General features: G+C 36.1%; 1 protein-coding gene across 2 annotated transcripts in view; it reads left to right on the top strand.

The window, feature by feature from the left end:
• LOC126412402 (serine protease svh-1-like) overlaps positions 1-13,087 on the top strand; it is a 467,630-nt gene that overhangs the window by 154,968 nt on the left and 299,575 nt on the right. For both annotated transcript variants that reach the window (XM_050081990.1, XM_050082000.1), the window contains one exon: positions 11,343-11,496. In XM_050081990.1, coding sequence (XP_049937947.1) covers positions 11,343-11,496 — 154 coding nt within the window. The remainder of the gene's footprint in view (positions 1-11,342; positions 11,497-13,087) is intronic.

Genomic DNA, 13,087 nt, shown 5'->3' with positions numbered 1-13,087 from the left:
AGAGGAATAAAGAAGGGCCAACATATCATTGTAACTGTTATGTATCTAAAGAAAACTTTTGACAATGTAAGCTGAAATTAACTGTCAGAAGTTTGAAAAACCTAAGGATGAAGTACCGATGAGCAATTTACAGTTATCTTTCATAACAATTTCTGTGTAAGTTGTACAGCAAAGTGACAAAAGTCATGGCATTGTGATATACACATATACAGATGGCAGTAGTATCACGTACATAAGGCATAAAAGGGTAATGCATTGGCCGAGCTGTCACCTGTACTCAGTTGATTCATGTGAAGAGGTTTGCAACATGATTATGGGCACATGATGGGGATTAACAGACTTTGAATGTGGAATGGTAGCTGGAGCTAAGTGTATGGGGCATTGCATTTCACTAGGGAATTCAATATTCCAAGATACACAGCATCAAGAGAGTGGCAAGAATACCAAATTTAAGGCATTATGTCTCACCATGGACAATGCAGTGGACGACAGCAATCATTTAAAGAACAAGAGCAGTGGTGTTCTTGTACTCCTGTCAGTGATAACAGACAAGGAACACTGCGTAAATTAACTGCAGGAATCAGCATGGGATGTACAACAAACATATCCATTAGAACAGTGCAATGAAACTTGGCATTAATGGGCTATAATAGCAGATGACTGATATGAAGGCCTTTGCTAACAGCACGATATCGCATGCAATGCCTCTCTTGGACTCATGCCCATATCGTTTGAATCCTAGATGAATGGAAAACTGTGGTCTGGTCAGATGAGTCCCAATTTCAGTTGTGGTAGGGTTTGTGTTTGGCACGACCCCACAAAGCTGTGGATACAAGTTCTCAACAATGTACTGTGCAAGCTGGTGGTGGCTCCATAATGGTGTGGGCTGTGAACCGGGTCTTCTGGTCCAAATGAACTGATCATTGATTGGAAACGGTTATGTGCAGCTACTTGGAGAAAATTTGCAACTATTCAGGGACTTCATGTTCCCAAACAGTGATGGAATTTTTATGGATGATGGTGCACCATATTATTGGGCCACAATTGTTCATGACTGGTTTGTAGAACATTCTGGACAATGATTTGACCACTGAGATTGTCTGACATGAATCCCACAAACATTTATGGTACATAATTGAGAGGTCAGTTCATGCACAAAATCTTACACTGGTGACAATTTCGCACTTATCGGCACCTATATAAGCAGCATGGCTAAATATTTCTGTAGGGAACTTCCAAAGATGTGTTGAATCCAAGCCATGCTGAGCTGCTGCCGTACACCAGGCGAAAGGAGGTCCAACATGATATTAGGAGGTATCCCATGACTTTCGTCACCTCAGTGTATATCAAAGGCTAAATAAAAGAAGTGAAAGAGACAATTAGAACATAAATAAAAATGCAAAGTGATAAATAAGTTGCAATGAGCAAATTATGTTATAGTCACAATTGAGAGTAAAACATTCTATGAAGAATTATAATGTTCCTGAGACAACCAAATGTAAATAAAGCAAATCAAGTTCTACAACAGTGGAGAATAAGAATGTGTAGCAGAAGTGAAAAATAAAAAGGAATCTGAGGATAAGTACAAAGAGAGACATGACGAATTGCTGTAGGGAAACTATTTTTTTTTTTTTAAATACTTTACCATTGTCAAACATTTACTTGGAATTGGTAAATACTTTACTGTATTTCTTAATTGACTTCTAGATCCCTACCCATACAATTTATTATTTCCAGTACTTAATTTCTAAGCTTTCTTATCCAGTTCATTGACTCAGTTTATAATCTTTAGTAATTAATTCCTTGGATTTCTAGATTCCTTAGCAGGTTTATTAATTGGATTAACTAGCCCATATGCAATATTTTGCTTAAATTATGTAGAGATTTAATTAGTTAAAATGAAGATTTAGGACTACATTTCATGGTATCACAATAGACTATGTTAGAGAGAGAGAGAGAGAGAGAGAGAGAGAGAATTAATGGATTTCCTCAAGATAATTTGATAAACTAGGTGATAAAAGTACTATATACATAAACTAATAAGTAAATGGTTATTTTCATGTTATATCTAATTCGTTTTAAAAATTCATCTACAATTCCTCTGAAATTTCATTTCTTAAAATACTTACATTTTGTATATAGTGAAAGAGGTTCTGGTATATCATGTACTCTTTCAATGCATGTAATATCAACACAAATGTTTGAAGAGGTCATTTAATGCCACGAGACACCACAGCAATACTTGATTTGTGTATCTCAAGGGCAAATGGTCCATATTACCATGATTCCACTTCGTGATTACTTGGCAGCATGTCTAGGAGCATGCATGATTTCAAATTAATAGTGCAATAGCAGATTCTAACTTTCTACCACAATTGCTCTTCACATACCAACATACATTACATAATAAGTGATAATACTGACATAATGTTAAACTCTTGTTTTTAAAGATTGTACCCAAACTTTGTTTCAATAATTTTTTTGTTAGTCATCCATATGTTTTTAGATAGTAATTTACTTGTACTTGAAACTGTGTCTATTCAATGTCATATTACTTGTGTGCTGCAGTTCTGTTTTCTTGTATGCAGAAATAATCTTGGATCCAATACATATTGAATTAGCATTTAATGATTTGGATTTCTCTCAGTACATCCCAATTCATTTTTGCTGTAGTGTAATAAATTTTTTTCTTGTTGTTGGTTTGTAGCATGTTTGGTGATCATTCTGAATTCTGTAAAGTGGTGTTATTGTTATTGGAGGTATATCAAATGTAAAACAGAACTCCCGGAATTACAGTCAATTCAGCTTCCATAATTGCGCATCCAAGTTAAAATTTCTGGAACAGTTATTCTGGAGCTCAGCACTCTATGTAAATGAAAAAGAAATTGAGAAAGTTATGTTGGTTAGCAACAAATATAACTAAAAAAACTGTGAAAGTGAAGAAATGAGAAATCAACTTGAAAAAAGCTTGTTTGACCTTGATGCACTCTAATTATAGTTTGTTTCCGTGTGAAACTTCACATGTGAGCACACTAATGGACTTATGTATTATTTTCATGCCTTCTATTACTTATCCTTGATTATGAAAATGGCCTAGCTAGCAGAACAATGAAATACATGTCAATATGTACTCTATGGGTACTGTAATCACTAAAACTGCCCAATTTATTCTGTATAACCAAGTCCACTGAGAGTTATTGGGTGGTAAATATCCATACTAGTGAATCAGGAGCACAAAATTGTGCATGGTGCTTTCATTGGTAAGTTTGAAAAAATGTACAGGACATTAACAATGTCAGTTACTGTCAGTAAACATATTCAAAATGAAAGGGGTTCACAACCAACTTTAGAACATGCATATAAATGTACATTTTCAGGCATTTCAGTATCAGGGTGGTCAGCTTCATGACTTTCTTAAAATGCTCTTCAGGCACAGGCAAACAGAATGCTTCTTCAAGCAGAGGCAAGCAGTTTACACTACCAACATAATCTGTACTAGTTGTTTCATCCAGAGGGCCTCTTGACACTCTGCTACCCAGACTACCATCAGTTACTGCAGTAGCATTTGACATGGTAAAAATAGTACCTGCATCAGAGTCTCCTCCAAATTCTTAATCTTCTGCATGCCATTATGTAACATCTTTCTAGCAGTTCATTACATGATCAGCCAGAACTCCGCCTGCCATGGATATATATCACCTCCATAATATCATTCTTACAGTTCTAAAAGAAACAGTCACGAATGTCAGTAAGAACTCTCTAAGAGAATTAACCAGGAGCTTCTAACACCTGAGGCTTGAACCGACTTGGTCATTGTTTTCCTAGGTTGACACATTGTGCAGCCATGCCAACTGCAGTACAGAATTTGTAACTCTAAGTGCATGTCGCATTCTGTTACATCCCGTAGAGTTTGAGTAGGTCCCAATTCATGGAAATAACATTTTTTTAAGCTTTTAAATTTGACATATTTACTTTTCCCCTCTCTTGATGCACTTGGGTCAGTAGATGCACAATAGTCCACAGACCAATGCTAGACTACTGCCATGATTAAGTTGTGCAGTAGGAGGAAGAGGGGGGGGGGGGGGGGGGGGGGGCATCCTTGTGGGTACAGTAGACAAACATGAGGTAGGTATACACAACCATTGTTATTTTGTGCTAGGTGTTATTTGTCAGGGTGTTTTGGACTGGTTCTTTTTTGCAGCTCAATGCAAGCGGCATGAAGAAGCAACAGGGAAAAGATTGGAGACTACTTTGACTCTGTAAAGCTTCACACCCATCTTGCCTGCAGCACAGAGCTGAAACCTTTACTGCACCAAAGAAAAGGCATTATTTCCTGTGAATATAATAGCAATCAAACAAACCCGAGTTACATAGTAATTTCACAAGCTACAATATTTCCCATTGTACTGGGCAATGCTGAATGCTTGGTTAAGTAGAATCACAGACAATTATTCAGATTTTTACTGTAAAATAACATGCTGTGTACAATCTAAGACTCTGACATAGGTGATTTGTCAATTTTGAGACTAACATACAGACTAACAAACTAATCTAAGGCGACCATACATATGTATTACTTTACATGGTTATAATTTTTTTAAAAAAAATCTATGGTTGTATATGGTGTTTGCAGAGAGGTACTATAGTACATCATTCAAGAAATCTTCTACACTATAGTAGCATTTACTTTTAACATATTTTTCAAGGTCTCCTTAGTATTTTTTAGATCTGGGTCACTTTTCTCCTTACTGATTTTATTTACAAATTTCATGCCCATGTGGTGGAGTTTTTCATACAGTTTGAGTCTGTGGGTAGATAGCATGTAACTTGCCCTATGTCTGGTGTCACACTGATGCAGGAAGCAGTTGTCCTCAAAACATTGTGGGTTTCTTTTTGTGAAAATGAGAATCTCATATTTATACATTTTTGGAATAGACATTATGTCAAGCTTTCCAAATAGAAGTTTGCAATGTTTATTCTTTTTAGCTCCCACCATGGCTCAGATGATCTCTTTTTGTTGTGTAAAGGCTTTGGGCACATTAGTTTTCTTAGATGCATAGAAAATTATGCTATACTTAACTAGTAAAATAAAATACATGTAATATATGGTTTTCTTAACCGTTGAATCAGTTATACTAGATAAGACATTCCTGACATACACAAGACTGTTCAGTCAACTAAGAATACAGTCTATATGATTGCTCCACAACATATTTTTATTTATTAACACACCAAGGAATTTGACACAGCTTTCAGTGTCCAATTTTTTTGTCCATATGGCTTATTTCACTTATACATCTTGCTGATTGTTTCTTGGTGAAATGAACAGTTTCAGCTTTTGCAAAGTTTAATTTCAAATTATTATTTTTTAGACATGCTTCCACTTCCCCAAGTGTCTGCTCAACATGGCGGATTAAGTCTTCATTGATTTTTCTGCAGACTATTTCTGTTGAGTCATCTGGATAAAGGATGGTATCTGACTCAACTTAGCATGGCATATCATTGATGTAATACAAAAATAGTAGTTACCCTAATGTTTAGCCTTGTGGGACTCCTAATTGTATGTATTTTCAGCCAGAGAGGAATTTATTGCCACTGTTCATTGCCAATTGTTTTCTGTTTGCCAAGTATAATGACATACAACTAAGAGATTTTCCTTGAAAACCATAACTAGTCAGTTTTTGAAGAAGCCAGTCATGATATACAGTGTCGAAGGCTTTGGTAAGATCACAAAAGATGCCTGATACATTCTATTATTGAGACAACTGCTAACTTTTGTGATCAATTCATTTATTGCATGGGTTGTGCTGCAGCCATTCCTGAAACCATACTGATTGCATAAAATAATATTGTCAAATGAATTGTAATTTTCTATCTGGCCACATGCAGCTCTTTCAAATATTTTTGAAGAAATTGGTAAAAGTGAGATAGGCCTATAGTTTCCCATTTCATCTTGTGTGCCCTTTTTATGAATTGGTAGAACTTCAGCATATTTTAACCGACCTGGAAAGCATCCCTCTTCAAAAGACTGGTTGATTATGAGGGAGAGTGGATGCACAATACTATGATATACTGATTTTATTATTATCACAACCCACTCAGTTTAAATTTTTTAGGGACATTATGACTTTAATGACATCAGAGCTTGAAAAAGGTCAAAACTTAACACTCAAACAATTTCTCTCTGCCATACTAGGAACTGTAGTTGGTGGTGAGCATTTACCAATTTTGTTACAACTGAAAAAGAAATTATTGAAGGATTCACACATGGCACTGGATTCTGTAATTGCCCTGCCATTTATCATTATTTTAGGAGGACATTTTCTCTCTGTTACACTGCCAACTTCACTTGTTACAACAGACCAAACAGCTTGGATATGTTGTTTGCATTTAAAATGAATGTATTGTGTCCAGTAAGTTTTTTTAGTTTAACTACTTTGTAAATTGTTTTTTGTATGTGCTTACATATTTATAAAATTCAAGATTTCGATTAATGCTCACCTCTGTATGCAGTTTCCTCTTCTTAATGCTAGACGCTCTAATTCATTTTGTTGCCCATGACCTACTTTTATGAGACTCAGTCCATACTATTAATAAAGGAAGCATTCATTGTATAAGCTCATGAATCAGTTGAAAAGTTATTGTAATTGTCATCTGTCGAAGTGTGTTTGCTGACTGACCATACTGTGAGGCTTATGTTTTTAATAAATACCTTCACATTTTCTTGGCTGAAGTTGCTACATCTATTTGTTGTGGAACCTTAATTTAATTTGATGATGATAAAGATAGTGCTGCATGGTCTGAGACTCATAAATCTGAACTATATCTTTCTTTGATGGTGTAATTATAACTACTTACAGTTTTTTTCCCACGTGGAATGTTTCCCACTATTATACTTACAGTTTTATCAATACATGTTGAATTAATTGCTGTAACTCTTGTGAATTGATCAGAATTTAGATTTAGCTCATTTGTGGCTACCAAATTCTTGAAATGTGAAGCAAATTTGTTATTAGTTCTCACATCTATGTTGCAGTCAGCATGTATAACTAGTTTCTTACACAGATTTTCAGTGTTTAAATTAGGTAACTGAGTTTCAAATTTATCAAAGAACACATAGCTTGTATGGTACCCAGGGATGCAATATATACTGGTAATCAACTTGTTATACTCTTTATGTTCTGTACGATTATTTTCAAACATAGTTCTTTTTTCAGATGGCTAAAATTCTGTCTGATTTCATAGTTTATTGAGGAATTGACCAATACGCAAGAGCCTCCACACACGTTAGTTGTACAAAAGCTGATGGCCAGTTTGTAGCCTGGAAGTTTGTTAAGAAGACAGATATTTTCAGTTTTAAGCCAATGTTCATTTAGACTATTACCTTTACTGACTGTTTCATACTTTCTAACAGGATTTGCAGAATATAAAGCTTGCTGACCATTCCTTCAGATACACCTCCAATGCTCAAATGCTTAATGAAATTAGTACTGAATACATTATCAGTAAAGCATCTTTAGAACTAGTTTGTTTACATGATAAAGTAACTTCTAACTGTGTATTGAATACTTCTTCAGTATTGTTAGAGTTGGGCCAAATCCAGTTGGAATTGGCCCCTTTCACTAGTTTCCCTGCATGTAGGCACTTAAGGCTATGGCTTGTTTGCTTTTGCAGCTGTTTTTGTGGATTATTTTGTCAGCAGCCTTGTTTATATCTGATATGAGTCTCTCCTTAACAGATCAGTTCAATTGTTGTCTTTGCCCTGTGAAACTAGCTTTTTCATAATCTTTGATGTCGAGAAGTCTTATGTTTTTAAACTTCAAAGAAAGTGTTTTAATTATTCATTCATATGTCAAATTTCACTATTTATGCAAGACCAGTCCACCAGATGAAATCTTATAGGTAGATTCCTCACTGTCATGTTTATACTCAACAGCAAGAGGAAGATAATGACAATTTTTTTTAGAAGTAAATCCTACAATGAGAACAACACAGTCACTTTTAGTAGAAATGGCACGTTCTTGTTCGGCACTGCTAAACACATTTTCAAATTTCATTCCAGGCTTAACAAATGCTGACACACTCACGCTTTCTTTTGCAGTGTCTGATGCAATGTTTGAAGCATTACGTGCACGGCTATCTCTGAATATTTTGAGTTTTATTCCATGATGAATTTGTTTTTGTGTTGGTGCAGAACTGTTCTTTGTAGATTTCATATCAGTTTTGATGGTCCACTTTCTCACGTGATTTTTAAGCACAGCATTGATGTCTTCAACACTTTCAGATGCAAGCTTTTTATTGGTTGCACATTGAATATATGTAGAACATTGTTCCTCATCTACTATTGTTACACAGACTTTTTCTAAGTTTTCCTTTCCTACCTTTTTAGATGTAGCACATTTCTTGGTGGCAAGTGAGGTACATGTTTTGAAATACTTAAATTCATCCACTTTTAAACTATTGCTGTTCCCCAAAATTTTGCATCTGAGTTCTAAAACAGCACATTTCATTTTTAACACTTCTATATCACTGTGCAAAGCTTGAATTATTGAGTCCTTGCCTTTGATAATGTTTAATACTTTTTTCACATGTTTCCATTACACCATCATCACACGACCACGAGTAGTCTACAGTTACCAATTTTATGTCTATTTTGCAACATTTTTGTGAAACCACTACTTACAACATTTGCACTCAATACCTTTCCTGATTTTCCTGTCACACAACTTAGAATTGCTAACACTTTTTAATTCACTTTTATCGGAGCAGTTTACATCTATTCTGATTGGCACCATCTTGAAATGTATATATTAGAAAACTGAGTAATGAAGAAATAATCTACACCCTCTGATTCTAGGAAGGGATAAATGCCCCTTCTTGCTCCCCTTTTCAGAAGCACATACCTGTATAGTAAGCTTTTATTAAATTGGACACTTTGTTCTTATTGATGTTTTACTGATCCCAGTGGTCACTTTAATTATGCTGCCCACACTTTGTTCTTATTGATATTTTACTGATCCCAGTGGTCACTTTAATTATGCTGCCCAAGAACCTTCAAGCTGTGCCAGTCATATTGCATTTCAGTTCTTTGTTATAAGTCATGCAGGGATCGATTATGGTTGGTTTACTTTGTTTGCTAACTTGGATGTATCACTTATCCTCCCTCAAATTTTTTATTGTAAGCAGTCTCTCCTCAGCTTTCCTGCAAGTTTGTCCTACAAACAGCTTGTTGAGGAAAAATGGACAGGGCAATAGTGACACATGTCAGTGAAGTAATGAAGCTCATTAGTTGGATACCAACTACTCACTCTCACTTTCCCTTCAACCATTAAAACTTTTCTTTTACTGGCCATACTAATCTAAAATGCATGTGCTTCAATACAAATCGTTATGGAAACTGACATCATTGGTACTGGTGACGTGTGAAGTCATTGTCACCACTGCTGTAGTGTGAAGGCTCTAGTGTAACAATGAGGTGAGGAGTCTATATGACATCTATTGTTTATGGAAGAGTAGAGAGAAGAATATGCCAGGTTGCCGCATTACAACAACAGATTTCTGTCTACAGTGCGTTGAGTCTTAGAAAATCATTTTGCTAACTGAGGCTGAAAATGAAATTATATATGAGGTATATGCATATACAAGATGGCAATTATTGAACTATATGGAAAAAAAACTTCATTCAACATGTAAACATCACTACAGATATTCAGATTTAGATTATGACATGTTCAATATGCCTGCCATCATTAGCGATAAACTGGCGCAGACAAACAGCAAAATACTGCATGACTTGCTGAAGTATTGGAACATTTATGCTGTTGATGACCTCATGAATGGCTGTTTTCAGCTCATCAATGGTTTTGGGGTTATTACTGTACACCTTGTTTTTAATATAGCCGCACAAAAGGAGTCACATGTGTTCATATCCAGAGGATATGGTGGCCAATTGAGGCCCATGCCAGTAGCCTGTGGGTGCCCCAGAGCCAGAATGCTGTCCAAAAGTTGTCCTCCAGGACATCAAACACTCTCCTGTTTTGATGGGGTTGAGCTCCATTTTGCATGAACCACATCTTGCTGAATTCAGGGTAACTTTGGATAATGGGGATGAAATCATCTTCTAAAACTTTCATGTACCGTGCCATCAAGGAATATTTCACCGTGACCAGACATTGTGCACGACACAGTCACCCATTGAGGGTGAAGAGACTTCTCAATCACGAAACATGCATTATCATTTCCCCAAATGCTTGTTGACAAAGCCATCCAAATGCAAGTGGGCTTCATTGCTAAACCAAACCATGCATGTGCATACTAATTCCTATCATGCCTCATGGCCAATCGTGCAACTTGAATGCCCTAACCCAAGCTGTTCAGAAGTTATGAAAATTTTATTGCATGTAGTTGAATAACTGTCATCTTGTACATTTGCTATTTTTAAGCAAGGAAAAGAAGTATGTTCCTTACAAGGAATGTGGCTGTACTGCAGAAATCATCACATTATGTACAAATTGTCATTGTAACTAATGTTGTTATAAGGCAATTCAGCTGTATTTTATTTGTTGACTTAATTATTGTGTGTGTGTGTGTGTGTGTGTGTGTGTGTGTGTGTGTGTGTGTGTGTGTGCAATATTGGAATATTGATATTGTTTTACACATGTTAAAACTTCATGATAATGAATGATAAACTAAATGCGAATTCAGGAATAATATTTACTTTCAGCCATCCAATACTATATTTCTTAGTGCAGCATATTTAAAAAACCTAATTGGATATTTCAAACAATGTCAACTCCAGATTGGAATATTAGCAATGTATTGGAAAGAAAGACTGCTTCTTACTAAAAAGATGACATGTTAAGTTACAGACAGGCACAACTAAAAGACATTTACATGTTAGCTTTTGGCCTCAGCCTTCATCAGAAAAAGAATAATGGAAGCAAGCACACTTTATGCACTCATGACTGCCATCTACAGTCCAAGATGCTAGAGATGGCAGTCATGTGCATGTGAGGTGTGCTTGATTGTGTGAATGCATGTGCGTTTTCCTTTTTTGATGAAGGCTATGACTGAAAGCTAATGTGTAAGTGTCTTTTAGTTATGCCTATCTGCAGCTTAATGTATCATCTTTACAGTAAGTAGCAATCTATCTTTTACTTACATTGTTAACAGGCTGTTTCAATTGCCTTTGTGTGCATGCTCAATACTGCACAGATAGACTGAGTCTCTTCAAGTGGTGACCTTGAGGTCACCACTTGTAGTTGTCAATTGTCTTAAGAGTTGTTTATTGTCCATCTTAAACAATCCAGGTCAATATTGACTTATAATCTTTGCTATTGCAGGAAGAAAACAATTTTTTGTCTGAGTGGCTATTCCAGAAGTTTCCTACAATCAAGAGCGTATTGACTTCTGGCATCGGTGTGACAGTTTTGAACCATCCTGTCTGGATCTGGCAGAGTACATCTAATGGAATAAATTTCAACAAATGGTGGCCAGGTATAACATACTCAAGCTTTTTAGTTTTCTAATTACCAGTAATATTATGAAAGTACTGCATGAACCAAGTAAAACATGCATTAAGGACTTAGGTTGGTGTGAATTTACTGATCATGTGCTTAATTTAATATTTAATGAATATTAGCATTGTTTAAAAGTGGTTTTGACCTGCTTTTTTGCAATAGTAGGGATTCTGTTCTTTATTATGATAATGGAAATTCAAAGGCAAAAGTCTCACATATAGCTAATTAATACATGATGCAGAGCTACCTGAAATGTGGGACAGGCCTGAACAAATTTCATAAGGCACTGTGCTCTATATGTGCAACTGTGTCATCAATACAGTGTGAGGAATCTGATTATGGAAAAAGTACTGATAAACATGTGTTCAGTTATATGCTAATGACAGGGGTCACCACTGACTATCACAAATTATAACAGTGGGTAGGTGGACTACATTGCAGTAAAGCTCTCACAAATTCATTGCTGGCAGTACCAAAAACAACTGATGACCATATCTATCAACTAGAACTACTTCCTCACTAAGAGGCACAGAAACTACCACTCACACATGGACCTTTGCTCTCCAAATGTGACAGGCCACCATTGGATGTTTGAAGAATGTAAGAAGGAGCTTCTGTAGTGATGAGTTGTGGTATACAAGAATGAGCATGTTGGAAACTGCATGAGGCTCTGCAGCCTTTGTGCCACAAGGGAGTCATTCACATTGGTAGCTGAAGATGTTCATGTGGAATGAAATACGACCCTTGGTATATCTGCCATCTTCTTTTACAAGCAAAAGATACAAAAGCTTACCTTCTGACCACGTGCGTACATTTTCTTGCACACAGCACTTGCAGACAGTACACCACTCTTTCAGTCTTGAAATGTTAGAATGCATTGTGGAACATCTACAAATGTGAGGGTGCTTGTTTAACCACCTCGTATTACCTGATTGAAGAGTACACATCTTCAGCACAGCTCTGACCAGTATCCAAGAGTTGTGGGTGGCAGCTCAGTGGTTATGGATCAAGATGGTTCCAGTATTGTTCTGTTGTTTCAGTGCCTCAAGGAGTAATGCTATGTCATGTCACTAGTTCCAGCAGTGCTAAAAGGGATCAAATTTTGGACTTAGAGAGTTTACTTCAGACCAATGCATGCATCTCTGTATTTTGACTCCTCCAACTACCATCACCTATGACAGAATAGTGCTGCACTCAGGGTGTTCATTCACTGTCCACCAAAAAAAAGGCCTTTATAGTTAACCAACACTTCCAAGTATTTTTTCCATAGGAAAAGTTTTATGCATCTTCAAATAAAGTACATTTCTTACAGAGTGTTTTCTCAGAGAAGGAAGTAACTGAAGTAAGAAGTGAAGTTAAGTGTATGTATGTTTTGGTGGTAGTATATCAGCAACAAATGATAGGGATTCTAAAGGTATCAGAAAGATTGTGTCAACTATACTTCATAAAAAGCTTTCACCTTTCTCTGCTCTGTCAAAGTTGAGTAACTTGATGGAAATTTGATGTTTACCAACTTCCTTGCAAATGTGATATAACAAACTTTGACTAAATGTATGTGCAGTAAAATA

This window comes from Schistocerca serialis, chromosome 1, assembly GCF_023864345.2.
Source record: "Schistocerca serialis cubense isolate TAMUIC-IGC-003099 chromosome 1, iqSchSeri2.2, whole genome shotgun sequence".
In the NCBI taxonomy this organism is placed as follows: Eukaryota; Metazoa; Arthropoda; class Insecta; order Orthoptera; family Acrididae; genus Schistocerca; species Schistocerca serialis.
This window is presented reverse-complemented; position numbering and strand designations above follow the sequence as displayed.